The following is a 16,336-nucleotide window of genomic DNA, read 5'->3' as shown; positions in this document are numbered from 1 at the left end:
TAGCAGCACAACGTGTGTGCGTTACTATAGCAAAAAAAATATATTTCGATTGTTGTGCAAACGCAGAAAACGAATACTGTGAATGCGAGCTGCTAGAAATTTCAAAGTAATGTTGCAATTTTCAGTAGCAATAATATTAAAATGTGAAGATGTTAAAATATTTTTAGTAGTATATTGATAAATATGTGTATTTTACTGCAAGTGGTTACTAATATATTAGTAAATTTAAACGTTGCTATCTGCCACAGACGAACACAAACTAACAAAAAAAAATATATAAAATCTTGTAAAAAAGACATTAAATCATTTCTTTAATATTTTTATTTATTTGTTCTCGAAACAAAAAAATGCAATATAATTCACATCAAATGCATAACATTAAGATAATAGAAAAGTAAATAAGTAATAATAATTATTCGTACAAAAAAATAAGAAAAATGGAAAAAGTTCAATGTAAAAATAATTCAATCCAATTTAAAATGAAAATAATGTAATAGTAGTAAAAACAATGTTTGATATCACGTTAATAAAAACGTGACGTGGTTATAAAACCAATAAAAAAATTTTGTCAGTTATAAAATAAGGTTTTAACAACTTTTAACGAATTTTTTAAATTCTATTGGTAAAAAGCTTAATAATTAAAATAAAATTGTTCTTTCTGATGTTTACAGAAAGTACAGTTGGTTTTCCAACACATTATTTGGAGCACGATGAATGCTCTCTGCTACAAGGAAAGCCAATTTATGTGCATATTGACAAACCGCTGGAACGCGTAATGCACCCGACCAATTATAATATAAATGAGTCATTTTATAAGTTAAAATTTGAATTTTGTCAGGATCCATTCCCATATTATCGTATATGACGTTGTAACTGGTGGGCGAAACTGTGCCTTGTCGCACCGACTGCGATACTAAGAAGAAATCATAGCGTTCTGGCAATGTTATTATATCGTCGACTACAGTACCGGGTGGTGGATTTTGACTGTTTACAAAATACCGCGAATTTATACGCTTTGACACGATAATGAATGCAAGGCGACAGCCTTTTTCAATGCCAGCAGATTTATAAATTTCGTCTAATTTATTTTTGAGAAATTTCACCTCTGTACTGAAAACCTGATGAAGTTGGCCATCACCTACACCGTCACGGTAGAATAAAATACGTTCCGGAAGCGTTCCATGTGTAGCACGATACGCCTTCAGTGCACAAGTCATTTTGACACTGATTTCGTTGGAAAGCTCCTGACCTTTCATGTGCTGGGTAACGGATGAGAAATATTTAGTTGATTGTTTTATATCCATCGTTGCCACAAGAGCGCCGTAGGATTTATTTTTCTCCTTTGCCGAATGACAAACATCGAAGCCCACAGTCATTAGTCCAGTCAATGGAATATCAATCATCCATGGAGCTCCCATTAGCTTTGCGTTCATTTGAATGACAATTTTCGTTGCAATCGACATAAGTCCAGCAGCTTTATCACCTCTTGGAGCGATCGTTCTTAGTGTACAAACTTGTGATGGCACCGGTCTATCTACGCAGCATTTCTTCTTGATGCAAGAATACCTTTCAAAACAAGTGTCGAAAAAAGGAAATATTTATAAGTAAGTAAATACATATGTATATTAGGGTTATGACTTTTTGGAATTTTTGCAACTATTAAAAATACTACAGCAAGAGCTTGTAGGGCGTGAACAGATGTTAAGGAATATGATATTATTTTTTCGCGATCGTGAAAAAAGTTCCCGCACCATAGGCGATGAAGTTTTGTATAAATTTTACTTTTTCTACATGAAAAAAATAAATATTTTTGCATTTTTATTACATCATCTTAAAGAGAACATTGTCCATTATATCCTTGTTATGGAAATTTTAACAAATCACGATAATATTGCATGTTATAGAAAATAGTATACTTTTATATGAAAATTATTAAAATAATTTTTGAAAAATGACGAACGAAAGCATTTTAGAAATTGCTTTCGGTGCGGGAAGTTTTTTCACCGAATTGACTTAAAAAATAGCCTTATATTATCAGGACAGTATTAGCTTTAAGGCAGTGCTATGGTATTTTGCCGCCCAAAATAAGTCATACCCTAATGTACATACATACATTCTAGGGTGATCGATTATTCGACATTTTCCAAAAACCGGTTTTCGAATAGTTGACATTTGAAAAAAACCGGTTGACATTTTTCAGAAAAAGACGGTTAACCGGTTTTTCATTATAAATAACAAAATCTATTTTAATTTGAAAAAAATAACGTTTATGTTTAAATTTGATTAATAAAACATGGCCCGAACTTATTTTTAACAGTTTAAAACAGAGAAGTTTAATATTGAGATTTAATTTTTGAGTTGAATTCTGTTCTCTGCTGCTTTAACAACGCAAATAAAACTATGGTGGTCTATGGTAGCAAGAATGATTAACTAAAGATTACGTGGTCAGGCGAACATAATTAAAACTTTCTGCGCATATAGGACCTCTGACGTCATACAATCTGTTAATGTTGGTTAATAATTTTCAACTATAAATATAACAGTGGGACTATTTATTATTTTTATTTAAAAATTAATGGATAGTAACCATTCTTTTGATAAATTTATTAATTTATTGAAACTTCTGTTATAAAAAATATTTAACAATCTTTTAAATACTAAAAAGTAACAAAAATATATACAAAAACAAGTAAGAAAGTATAGTCGGGCGTGGCCGACCATATGATACCCTACACCAGTTATGAATATTAAATGTGATTTATTTTTCATAATAAAGCATATATCTTCAATATTCCCTTGTTCCGATACATTTAAGCAATTTACGGATGAAAAACTAATTTTCTGAAAGAGGCTTTATATGGGGGCTAGGGGCAAATATGGACCAAGCCCGATAAAATTTTGTGAATATATTTATATTTAGATAATATTTTATTGTGCTGAATTTCATCGCGATATTTGTGTTTATAAGTTAATTTGGGACATTCAAGTAATTTTCTGAAGGGGACTTTGTATGAGAGCTAGGGTCAAATGTGGCCCGATCTTTATGAAATTTGGCAGGGTCATCAAGACTTCTATAAAACTTAGTTGTGCCGTATTTTATCGGTATATCTGTATAAAACGTGCGTGCCAAATTTCATCCAATTATCTTGAAAATTGCGACCTGTACCTTACGCACAAGGTTTACATGGATAGCCAGCCAGACGGACGGACGGACATAGCTTAATCGACTCAGAAAACGATTCTAAGCCGATTGGTATACTTTAAGGTGGGCTAGGACGAATATTTTTGTATGTTACGAACATCAGCACAAACCCAATATACCCTCCCCACTAAAGTGGTGTAGGGTATGAAAAGGCACAATATAATTTTTTTTTTCATAATTTCTCACTCGTTTTTTGGAATATTAATTTTGATTACATTTGCCCACAGTTCACTCCATGTTTATGTTTTTTCCTCAAAATTTAGTTTTCGTTTATCAATGTTCTGGATCTTTTTACCGCACTTTAATACACTTCTTTATCATTTTATATTTTCAATGTTATGTATGAGTAAATTTAAGGCGAAAGTCTTTATTTTTTTCATGAACCGATGTAATATTTTTTTCTAAAATGTCAAAGTAAATTAAATTGTAGGGTTACCAACTATTTTTACACATGAAACATATCTGGAAACCTTCAAAAGGGAACAACTACGTCATATAACGGTAAATCATGCGCAAGGCGTAATCTTTAGTTTATCATTCTTGTATGGTAGTATACATGTTTGAGCTCCACCGGTATAAAAGATTATAACTTTAGGTCTAGTCATCTAATTTACATTATTTCTTTAATGTAAAAAAAGTGGGACAAATCTGTTAAACATAAGGAACTATGTAATCGTAGCTTGTTATAAAATCTCTGTTTAGACAATTTTTATAGGCATTCCAACACTTCCATAGTATTTTAGCCACAAATTAACTATATTAATTGTAATATACTCTTAAGAATGTTAAAATTTTATCAAACAGTTATTCGAATAAATTTTACAAATAAAATTTGTTAATTAATTAGTAAAATCAAAAAGTTTAATAATAGGTGTGTTAGAAAAATATACTCTAGTTCCTGGACTCCAATATTTTTTGGAGTCCAGGTTTTAAAACCGGTTGAAAAACCGAGTAGATCACCCTAATACATACATATCGTCACCTAGAACGTAAACGTTAACATTTTAAAAATTTTTCAGGAGAAGCAAAAAACTAAAAACGCGATTTATTTGTAGTAAATAAACAAATTGTTTAATAATGAAACCTATCATTTTTTATGATAGTTGACAATGGCGTATTTAAAAATGGACCGTTTGCGTTTCAGGTGATGAAGTATGGCTTGTGTTAAGGTAATAAGAAGTCTACTTACTTCTCCTCATTATTATTAACAAGAACAAGCATCAATATTTGTGGATCTTGAGCTGTCGTTTTATCAATTGCTTGAGAATAGGAACCATTACGATCATCAGGCATTTCCTCGCTAGTATAGATAGAATAAAAGTTTGTATCTTGGTATTTTTCAATATAATTTAAACAATTTATACTTACTATCTCGGTTCAGATATGTGCATTTTCATTGAACCTGCAGCTCGAATGCACATTCTTACAAAATCTTGAACTTCTCGCAAGTTACGACGTGGCACAACTACATACCATCGTCTTATGTCGACCTGAGAATACATGGAAGAATCTCGGAATTCACGTGTCCAGTCTACGTTTCTGTTACAAGTAACTTTCTTTTGATTGCCAAAAACTATTCTTTGACTTGGTAATATACGGCCAGGAACTTCCACCAAATTTGTGTCAAGCTTCATATTCCACAAAGAGAATACATCCATACTAGCTTTTGAGCTGTGAAGTCGTTTATTGAATGTTCGCAAGCGTTCCATGCGACGATCAGGATTTAATCGGGTATAATCGCCCATAGCTCTCATTAATCTTTAAAAAAATAATTTTTAAACTCAATGAAAACAATAAAAAAATATTATGAAATACTTCAAAAATACCAGTGTATAGTGTAAACACTCTATGCTCGGTTAATTTTTGACCCATATAAGACTATTTTCAAAAAACAAATTTATTTATTAATTTAAACAAATTTCCTATAGTTATTTATATCAAAACTTATCTAAAACTCATTCTTGTTTTAATGAGGAAAATATAAAAATAAAAAAAACGATCTTTTGATGCATTAACACAATTACTCTAAATTTGGAAGGACTAAAAGAAATATAATAATAATTTATAGAAAGGTAGAGGGTCAATCAATAAATTAGTCAATAAGTACATATACATTAGGGTGGGTCGAAAATAGGGGAAAATTTTAATAACTCAAAACTTTTTTAACCAATTTTGAGTTTTTCCATCTTTTTGGAAAGACAATTTTGTAGACATTACGATTTTGCTATAAATTGGTGCAATAATTAATACTTAAAGCCTCATTTTGTGAAAAAACTCCAAAAAGTGACATTTTTTCCATATAAACGCATTTACAAATTTTGGCGGCGATGCGCGGGCTCTTACCCTCAAAATAATTGAATAATATTTTACAGTCTTCCATTTGACGTTAAAATACAACATAATTTCACTATTAGAAGTTGATCCGAGAGAAAAGCTTATTTTCCACCCCCCTAATATACATCTAACAGCAAAACTTACTTGAAATTATTCCGCATAGCATCAGTTATTCCTGTTGCACGACACAATTCAGGTATCAGCATAATAAATTCATTTTGACCACCACGAATATTTTTCTCCGTGGGACGAGAAATTAACATTGGTTGATTTTGATCTCGAATATGTAGATTATAACGCTAAAGATGAACATAAGTAAATATTATATATCGTGTTTCATATTGAAAAACAGTAATAGAAATAAAAACTTATGAAGAACATAAATATATTTGTTCAATTCACAATCGGTGTCTTATCGTTCTAACGACTTCTAAAAATTTTTACTATAGAAAACGATGCAACACAGATTGTGAATTGCAAATTTATACAGAAAAAAGTTATTACTTTTTTGTATAATATTAATTAAATATTTATTGTGGATTGAGTTCAAGTCCCACTTGGGGAAATTTTAAACTTCATTCTACTTTGAGCTTAAGAGCTGTTTCTGTGTTGTATTCTTATTTATCATTGCTTTAGTCACCTTTAGCTATCAGTGTCATGTATGTATACATCTTAAACGATGTACATATATTATTGTACTGAATATGAATGGATCATCAGTTCCCTATCAGCGATTGAAAATACTAGCCAAAATTACGATTGAAATCTTAAATAGAGATCATATGCCGTAATTTCAGAACAAAAAACCTTAAAACTTTGCATTACCTGACTTATTGTTTATAAATGTAATAAGAAATTACTAACCTTTTTATAGTACTCAATATAAGAAATTTCACCATCCTTGGTACCAAATTTTGACATTGGCGATGCTTTGAAATCAACATCATCCACCCGATATGTTTTATTGTTGTAGTCAGTAAGAACAACAGTTCCTTTTTGGAAAAATAAAATTATGCGATAAACGTAGTAATTTTTTTTAGATTTTATTTAATAAACATACCAACAACTTGTTGTTTAAAACCTGTTTGGAAATCTTGAAAATCTCTTGAACATTCAGTTAGGATTTCGTAAAGCGTCTGTGTACGCATTACTTTGTGGGTAATTTCTGCGCATAGTAATATGTCTCTTTCATGCTGTCTAATTGAGGTCTGATAACCTGGCCAAAGTTCCATTCTGTAACTATCTAAGTTAATCTGTAATTGAAATAAATATAAATTATAATAATATGTATTTATTAAATTTATTTATTAAATATTTTAGTTGTAGAGCCAAAAGAAAATGTTACCAAAACATGTATAATAAAAATTAATAGAAACAAGTTTATTTTGTGGTGAAAACTAAATTTTCTCTAAAAGTACCCATTAGAATTTGATGATTTGTATCTTAAATAAAAGGTATTTTATTTCATATAATATACATACATATACATATGTATGTATATCTTATGTTTTATAATGAGTATAGAGATTGCTGTTCGTGTACCTATGTTAGTACATAATATACATTTACTTTGCAAAAGTGTCCTTAACATACATTTTTTGGAATCAGTACTGCAAATGATGTCTGCTTATGCTACCCCACAAAGCAATTATAGAAATAATACTGTAGTTACGGTTATTCTATAACTTTTATTTTTACGACCCTTCATACATATTCAATTAACGTTTAATCTTTTGATTTGATTGAAGATTAAATCCCATTAATAATCAGATTAGTTAAACTAAAAATATTTTTGATCTAATGTTTAAATATTACTGTATTACCATACACAACTTTAACTCACATTCATTGGCCGCTTAAAATTATAAAAATAAAAGTCAACTAATTAATAATGAAAACTGTAATATTGAATTTAAAAGTTTTTCTAATTTATTATAAAATCTGTTATTTATTTAATTTGGACGCTGATGCAGTCAGTCAATGAACGATTTGTATGTTGTACTCACTTTTGCAACTGGATCGAAGAAATTTCTGCCAACTAATTGCAATTGCAGACCTTCCATAGCCCGACGTAAAATCAAATTCAAAACTTGTATTTGTTGGGCATCTGAAACATCAACAATACCGACATGTTTGATTTTTATTTGTATTGTTTCCCCTTCACGGTTTTTAGTTAAAAGTTCCTTTTGACCATTTTCTGCTTGATCCATAAAGAAATTGGTACAAAATAGCAATGTTCCATCAAATATGTAACCACCAAATAGATCTTTATGTTGAGCTAAATAAGCTCGACGTAGACGAATCATATCTACATCAGGACTAAAATCAACACGATATTGATGAATTGACCATTTGGGCTTTCTAAGTATACGAAAGTAGTTCGTTTGCACTGACACTTTGTCACCAACCGTACCGCACTTTGTTGCCAAATCTTGAGGACGAGAGTGAACTAACTCGGCAATAACACGTTTGCCACGAACGACACCACGGTTGTCCTCCTTTCCCACAGCTGCAAATACAACAATGAAATGCATATTTACATATGTATGTACATTTATATTTTTCATTAAAATAGAAATAAATAAAATAATATTATTTAAAACTTAAGGTAACCTATAACTTCATCCAAATATATAGAAAGACACTGAAAACAATTTCATGAAAATCGCTTCAGCCGTTTAGTCGTCAAACAAACATACAAACAAAACTGATTTATTTTCATATATAGACTTACCTCCTTGTGATTCAACAACTGGTACATCACGATGAGTGGTGGCTCGACCTAGGGTTGCTGGCGCTGGTGGACGTTGTTGCGCTATTGCTGTAGGTTGTGCTGCACTCATAACTACGCCTCCTCTACTTGTGCCCCGTGCTCCCCCAACATTTGGATTTCCCCAAGCAAAAGGAGTTGAGCTTAAAGCTTCTCTTAGCCCACCTGGTCCTGGAGCCTACATTAAAAAATAATATGAAGCGCATTTAAAGCGAATTTATTATATTAATATGATAAATTTAATAATAATGAAATAAATAAAACAAAATGGCTCGGTTATATAAAAAAATAAACTTTATATACATATGTAATTAAAGTTTGTGCGCTATTGAAACATACATACATACATACACTCCCGCTCACTTAAATAGGTTCACTCTTTTGTTTACATTCAAATTATTTTTTTGCAAAAAATAATGGACTAATTGGTTATGTTAAAATTTTAATGAATACCATGATGTCTTATACAATACTAGATAGACAAGTTAAGTTAAGTTTATTTGAGTCTTTTAAATATTCATACATATAGAAGTTACAACAGATCTGATATAAAGAAAACTTAAAGTTATAATGTTTTGTTTTAATACTAAATATTGTTTACAGCAACAAGCTTGTCAGTTTATGCAAATGATTAATAATATATATATGTATGTAGTGTAGTGCTTGCTCCCGGCACAACATAATTTGAAAATTTAATTAATGGTGTACTTAAAACTAAACTTAAAGCTAAAGTAGTAAAAAAACAAAAAAATCAACCTCTATATGCCCCTGGAATTTTGGAAATATAAAATTTAGGCAATGTATTATTAATGCATGCTCCAAATAACCTAGTGGTGAGTAGTAATAGGTATTAAACCAATTCAAACCATTCTGATCGTTTATGACATCTTGAATTAAGACATTATCCACATGATGTAAAGAGTCTATAAAACTTTTCATTAAACCAAAAGCATATGTAGCTAATGGTTTAATGTTTGCCAATTCATAAATATATTGATTCGAATATCTTTTATTATCATCAAAATATTTGTTTACACAGAGTCTAAGAATTTTGCGCTCAAAAATTTGAAATTCTTTCATTACAGTAGGTGAAATTGTAAACCAAATTGAGAAAGCATAAAGCAGTACTGGCCTAATACTTTTTAAATTAATAATTTGGTCTTTTCTGGCAAATATTTACTATTGAACATTCTTCCAAAAGAAATTTTTATACCTCTAGCTTTGTTTAGAAATGTTCTAGCATGTTGATTAAATTTATGAAGTTTATTGAAGTGAACGCCCAAATATTTTAGGTTATCTACAATTGGGATTTCGTGACCATCTAAATATAATTTAAGCTGTTTACTTTCAGGAACAACAAAATTCCTACATTTACCAGATGCATTTCTTAAACAAATGGCCTGATTTTTGGACACATTTATTTTTATTCCCCAAAATTTGTAATAGCTATTAACTTTATTTAGGTATAATGATATCGAACTTAGGCTATCCTTTGGGGAGATACCGTGAGTATAGAGTAACGAGTCATCAGCATATAAAATACCAGTTGAATTATGAAATTTATGTGGGAAATCGTTAATAAATATATTATATAGATGAGGAGCTAAAATTGAACCCTGAGGTACACCACATTTAACATCACCAAAATCAGAATATTCATTTTGTAGTTGAACGCAGAATTTTCTATTTTCAAAAAAGTTTTGTATTAGTTTAATGATAAATGGATCAAAACCAATGTTTATCATTTTAAATATAATTCCATCGTGGTAAGCATGATCAAAAGCTTTTTCTATATCGAGAGAAACAGCAACAGTACATTTTCTTTCCCTTAAATTTTTAACAACATCATTTTGGAATTTTAATAGAGCATGATTAGTAGAGTGACATTTTTAAAACCAAATTGATAATTTGGAATATAAGAATTAGATAGCAAAGATATAGGTCTAACATTATTAAGTTCATAGTTATTAGGTTTCTTCTGTATTGGACATATTTTAGCTATTTTCAGTTATTAGGAAAGTATCCATTGTTTATACAATTATTAAAAATAATTGTTAAATAATCAAATGCTATTGGTGGGAGTTTTTTTATAATAAAGTTCGAAATACCATCTAATCCAGAAGATTTTTTATTATTGAGAGATTTTGATATTCCTAAAATTTGATCAGTGTTAGTTAATTTAGAATTATTCTGCGTATTAGATGATGGAAATTTGGTCGTCAAATTTAAACATAGGGTTTTGGCATTGAGACAAATGAAAACTTATAGAATTTTCAACATCAGAAACATTCCTGTTTGGCTTAGAACCGGAATAAATTGTAGACATATGGCTTTGTAAATTTGATAATTTTTGAGCATTATCTGTAATTTCTACTCCATTTACTATAATTTTTGAAAATGCGGTTTTCTTTTGGGTTCCTAAAATATTATAAATTTCCCTATAAGCTCTAGGCCCAGGAATGATTTTTTTAAGACGTAACCAGTTCTTTAATAATAATTTTTATCAATTGAATTTGTTTCGATAGTAATATATAATCAGGATGTGATCTATTTAATGTTCTTTTAAAAAGGTGTTTCAAATCTTTTTGCCAAGAAAATTTTAATCTGTACAAGTTTTTTATTTTATCAGAAATATAATTACGTTTATTCTTCAATTCTATTTTCTCAGAATGACTATTTGTAACTTGTCCTATAGATGAAGAGAATTCTTCAACAAAATTATCGATATCCGAATTTGATAAATTAGTATCTGATGGTGGAAGATTTGCAGAAACTTTTGATATAATTTCATCTTTAAAAGACTTCCAATTAATGTTTCTAAAGGAGGTAAATACACAAGGTTGTTTTTAAATAAATTCAAAATTTAAAAATTTTAACTGAAAATTTATGGGAAAATGATCAGAAAAAGTTGGAAGTGTTCTAATTAAAAAATTTGGGTTAAAGATATTAATCAAATTTGAACTTATCAAAAAATGATCCAAAAATGAATTCCCATTGGGAAATGAAGGTACTGAATCAGAAAACCTTGTAAAATCAGAACAAAAATTGGTCAACCAATCATATAAGGCAATACCATTGCACCATGTTTCGCATTAAAATCGCCCCCTAAAATAATACCATCATATTTTGAAAAAAAGTTTCTAATATTAGATAATCCGTTGTAAATTAAATTATAATCAGAATTGCATGGTATATATATATAGAACCTAAAAGGAACATTTTTGATATACCGTCTATAACCATAAAAATTTCAGCAAATATATTCGGAAAAGATAAATTATCTATAGATATTCTACGAAAAGAATAATTTTCCTTCAAAATAATAGCAACACCAATGGAGCTATTATCTCTAATAATTGAATAATTTTCCAAACTAATTGTTTGTATTGAACTAAGACGTGTTTCCTGTAAAAAGGCTACATCAATCTTATTACATTTCAAAGTATTAATTAAATCTATTCTTCTACTATAACTAGGGTGATCGATTATTCGACATTTTCCAAAAACCGGTTTTCGAATAGTTCGAATAGTTGACATTTAAAAAAAACCGGTTAACCGGTTTTTCATTACAATTAAAAAAATATATTTTAATTTGATTATGTTTAAATTTGATTAATAAAACATGGCCCGAAATGATTTTTAACAGTTTAAAAGATTATAACTTTAGATCTAGTCGTCTGATTTACATTATTTCTTTAATATAAAAAATTAGGAAAAAAGTGGGACACTTCTGTTAAACATAAGGTACTATGTAATCCTAGCTTATTTTAAAAGCCCTGTTTAGGAAATTTGCATAGGCATTCCAACACTTCCATAAAATTTCAGCCGTAAATTAATTATTGTAATTGGAATATAATCTTAAGATTGCTAAATTTTATCAAACAGTTATCCATTTTACAAATAATTTTTTTTAATTAATTAGGAAAATCAAAAAAGTTTAACCAAAAGAGCTGTAGAAAAATATAGTCTAGTTCCTCGACTCGAATATTTAAAAATTTCATTTAAATAATCTTTGAATACAAAGCAAATAAAAGTATTCGAAACCGGTTTTAAAAAGTGAAAAAACCGGGTTATTCGATATTCGAAAAATCAACATTAAGAAAAAACCGACACTGGTAAAGCAGAAAAAACCGGTTTTAAAACCGGTTGAAAAATCGAGTCGATCACCCTAACTATAACTAACGAGTGAACGAACGTTATAAGTTAAAATATCCATTGTTCTATTTACCATATACAGATTCAATTTCCTTAAGAAGCTTTAAACAATCAGTTTTGGCTTGTGTTTTTGAACAGTTTTTGTAATTACTAATAAAATTCCTTATCTTATCTTCTAATGATATAGTTTCCTCTTTACATAATTCTCTTGCAATAGTCAAAAATTCTTCGATCAGTGGAGTTTTATTAGAAATATTATTAACTCTTGGTGAACCGCTAAAACATTCTGCAAATGACTTATCAATTGTAATTAAACTTGACTTATTAATTACATTACTGACATTTTGTGACACCAACAAATTTTGTTCTTTGGCAACATTTGCCAACTCTTTTTTACGATTAGAATATTGTAAAAAGTAAGAACAGCCTCGCCAATTTGCAGGATGTCCTGAGTTTTTGCAATTAATGCAGAATGGCTTAGTATTGTCATCAAGAGCTAATTTACACTCACCCGGACCATGTTTTTCAGAGCATTTCACACATGCATGTGGTCTATTACAATTTTTCGAATAGTGTCCCCATTGTTGACATCGCCAACATTGTATTTCTTTAGAGTTTCCCTTGGGTGATTCCCAAGAGACTGATTGATATAATATACATCGTATGTGTGTTAAATCGTTAACATCTTTACGGGGAAGCAGTGTAACCAAAAACAATCCAGTTCTCTTTTAATATCCTCAACTTGTGTCTTATGGTAAATACCACGAAGTACAATATTTTTTTTCTTAAGCGCTTTAGGAGTGAAGGAGTAAGAATCAATAAGTTTTTCTTTTAATAATGCCATCATTTCTTGATATACATTTGGATCACGAACATATAATTTACTTTTGTATCTTGATTTATTAATGATTTTAAAATCAACATTTTTCGCTTTTAGTTGCTCTACCAAAGTTTTTATATTTAAGTTATAAATAAAAATTGGAGGACAATAACTTCCATACATTGGTTTCCCTGACTTTTTCTCCCTTTGTGTCCTTTGAATGTCATTATTACTCGTGGCATCAATTTCAATCTCTCCGAGAATTTTAAAACGGTTGTTGTTATTAACCTTATTAGTATTAGAAGTTTCAAAGTCTGAAAGATCTAGTTGAATAGGAGAATTTAGTTTTCTTTTTTTTTTCGGTAATCTTGATGTACTCTTCAAGATCTTTTTCGAGGTTTCATCTCTATCATCCATTGAAGATGTTGATGACGATCGTGAAATGTTTTTATTTTTACCATCGTTTACCATTTCTTGTGTTTGATATTGGCTAGTACAAGCTTCCTGATTTATTTGCAAATTTAAATTAGAAGTCGTTGTTAAATTACTTCCATTCGTAACAGGAGATTTCTTATCTGGTGGTATTTTTAATGGAGGAAGCCCTCCATCCAATTGTTTAAATTGCAAATCCATTTCAAAAAAAAAATTCTTTTTCTTAGAAAAATTAATAAATTTTTTCTTTTTTTTTCAATAAATTTAATTTTATATTTTAAGCAACAAAGTATAACAAGTAGTCCGACTCTCACATATAGGAAATTACTCTCTCACATCTACGAGTTCCGTGTGAATTCAACTCTCTTGTGAGAGGTTTAAACTTGTCAAAACACTCAAAAGTTTACCTTCCGTTTTCGACCACTTTTAAGGATCGTACGCGAAATTTCAGCTATCGACAAAAAATCTGTAATTTTTTAAAATAGATTCATCGCACTTTTCACATAAAATATTGTTTAATTTTCTTAAACTGGAAAAAATATTTTTTTCTATTTATTGACATTTCATTTTTGTTGTTGTTGAATTTTAATTTACAAACAGAGTTTCAATTTTTGGTATTGAAAATTCAAACAAATTTAAAATTGTAATTTTTTTTATAAAACTCTGTGTGTTCAAAATGCACCAACACATATACATTTTTTTATTTACAAACAGAGTTTCAATTTTTGGTATTGAAAATTCAAACAAATTTAAAATTGTAATTTTTTTTATAAAACTCTGTGTGTTCAAAATGCACCAACACATATACATTTTTGTTACCAACACATATTTAGAGTTAGGTACTTTTTCACTAACACATGCTTAGAGTTAGGTACTGCTGTCAAAGAGTCGGACTACTTGTTATACTTTGTTAAAGGTATTTTCAGACTACAATACTGAGTGTATGAAAATAATTCGCATTTTCAAAAAATCAATCCGAAAAATACATTTTATGTTTACACTATAATATTTGTAATATTTTTTATCCAATTTTCAATTATTTATGCACTTTTCGTTCTTATTTTTAATGTATTTTACAATTTTTGTTTGTTTTTTATTGTATTTATAAAATACATCCCGAATACGTTTGAAAATAAAAAGTTTTTGAATTGTTTTAAAAAATTTATGAATACCGACCGTATGCCAAAAAAATCAGTAATATTTTTGAAAATCAAATTACAAATTATATTTAGACTAGTAAATTGTATTATGATACAAACATTTTTGACAAGTATTAATACTCAGTATTGTAGTCTAAAAATACCTTAAACAAGACCTTCTTCGTTCGAAGTCGATAATAATTCTTATTCACTAGATAGACAAACATTAATGCAATACTTAATAACTGATTTTTAATAATTTTTTTTTTTTCTAAAATACTACGTTTTTGAACAATATTTTTTTTGGCTCATTTGAATAGGTTTGTCATCTTTAATTGACAAAAACAACAACAAATTGCATTTATCATGAAACTTTTTGATTTTTATAAACATTTTTACAAGAGTTTAGAAAATATTTACTATGGAACATATCCGCCGTTACTTGATATAACTCCGAAAATTCGAGGTGATAAAGAGTTATAAAGATTCTTAAGTAATGGCAAGGAAACTTCGGTCCAAACCTTTTTAGTTCCTTCAATTTAGGCTTCTTTTGTGTCATACTGTCTGCCTGACTTATACACATTACGAGAAAGAATATCCGAAACCTTTTCAATAATAAATAGATGAGAAGATTATGGAGGCCACTCCAAAATTTTTACATTCTGGCTTCGAATCCACTTTTTACAGCCCTGGCGGTATGGATCGGGGCATTATATTTTTGAAATGTCCACGCAATGGTTCAAAGATATCCGAAATGTGAAAAAAGTATGGCATTAAAATTATTACAATTCTTACTAGATGAAAAAAATTTAAGCTCACATGAAATTGCCCCCCACTACATCCCACATCCTCAACAGCTATGCAAACGACTCAGGTAGAGCTCTTCCTTTCAAAAATCATAAAAATAATGCTTAAATCGATCTGGACTTTCTAAATTAAACATTTTTTCATCCGAAAAAACAAGATGTTGATATAGCTTTTTATAACCATGTGTTCACGTGCAAACTGAAGAGGATTTCTCTTTACGATTGGCAATTGGAGTGGCTTTTATTAATCCTAATATATATTATAAATTTCTTTGTAAGTTTGTTTATTTGTTTGTTTGTGCGTCAATCACGCCTAAACGGATGAACCGATTTTCTTCAAATTTGGAACATAGAAAGATATATGTATGTCTGGAAGCGTCAATAGGCTATATTACTTTCCGAAAATTGGACTAGAAGGGGGTGAAAACGACGAAAATCGGGCAAAATTGGTACTTTTGTTCATAAAAATGTATTTTAATGCGAAAATATTTTCGATTTAACATTCTGGGAAAATTGGTACTTTTGTTCTTGAAAACTGATTTTTGTATATTCTGACGCGAAATTATTTTCGATTTAGCTATCTAAAGTGTAAGAAATTTTTATTAGCAAAGTTCCGTAGCAAAAGTTTGACCAAAACGGCTAAAAATGGGGGAAATGATGATAAACGGGCCAAAATTA

The 16,336-nt window shown here is 29.3% G+C and overlaps 1 protein-coding gene across 2 annotated transcripts in view; it reads right to left on the bottom strand.

Moving 5' to 3' along the window:
- Nucleotides 1-305: 305 nt before the first annotated feature.
- Nucleotides 306-16,336, bottom strand: part of LOC119602724 (protein aubergine) — a 51,288-nt gene continuing 35,257 nt past the window's right edge. For both annotated transcript variants that reach the window (XM_037954403.1, XM_037954411.1), the window contains 8 exons: nt 8,271-8,484; nt 7,543-8,045; nt 6,597-6,789; nt 6,401-6,528; nt 5,681-5,835; nt 4,571-4,960; nt 4,392-4,502; nt 306-1,566 (listed from right to left, as the gene is read on the bottom strand). In XM_037954403.1, coding sequence (XP_037810331.1) covers nt 666-1,566; nt 4,392-4,502; nt 4,571-4,960; nt 5,681-5,835; nt 6,401-6,528; nt 6,597-6,789; nt 7,543-8,045; nt 8,271-8,484 — 2,595 coding nt within the window. In that variant the 3' untranslated portion in view covers nt 306-665. The remainder of the gene's footprint in view (nt 1,567-4,391; nt 4,503-4,570; nt 4,961-5,680; nt 5,836-6,400; nt 6,529-6,596; nt 6,790-7,542; nt 8,046-8,270; nt 8,485-16,336) is intronic.

The sequence above is a fragment of the Lucilia sericata genome, unplaced genomic scaffold (genome assembly GCF_015586225.1).
Source record: "Lucilia sericata isolate MDLA Ls3-8-SP2 unplaced genomic scaffold, ASM1558622v1 Contig000009F_arrow, whole genome shotgun sequence".
Lineage (NCBI taxonomy): Eukaryota > Metazoa > Arthropoda > Insecta > Diptera > Calliphoridae > Lucilia > Lucilia sericata.
This window is presented reverse-complemented; position numbering and strand designations above follow the sequence as displayed.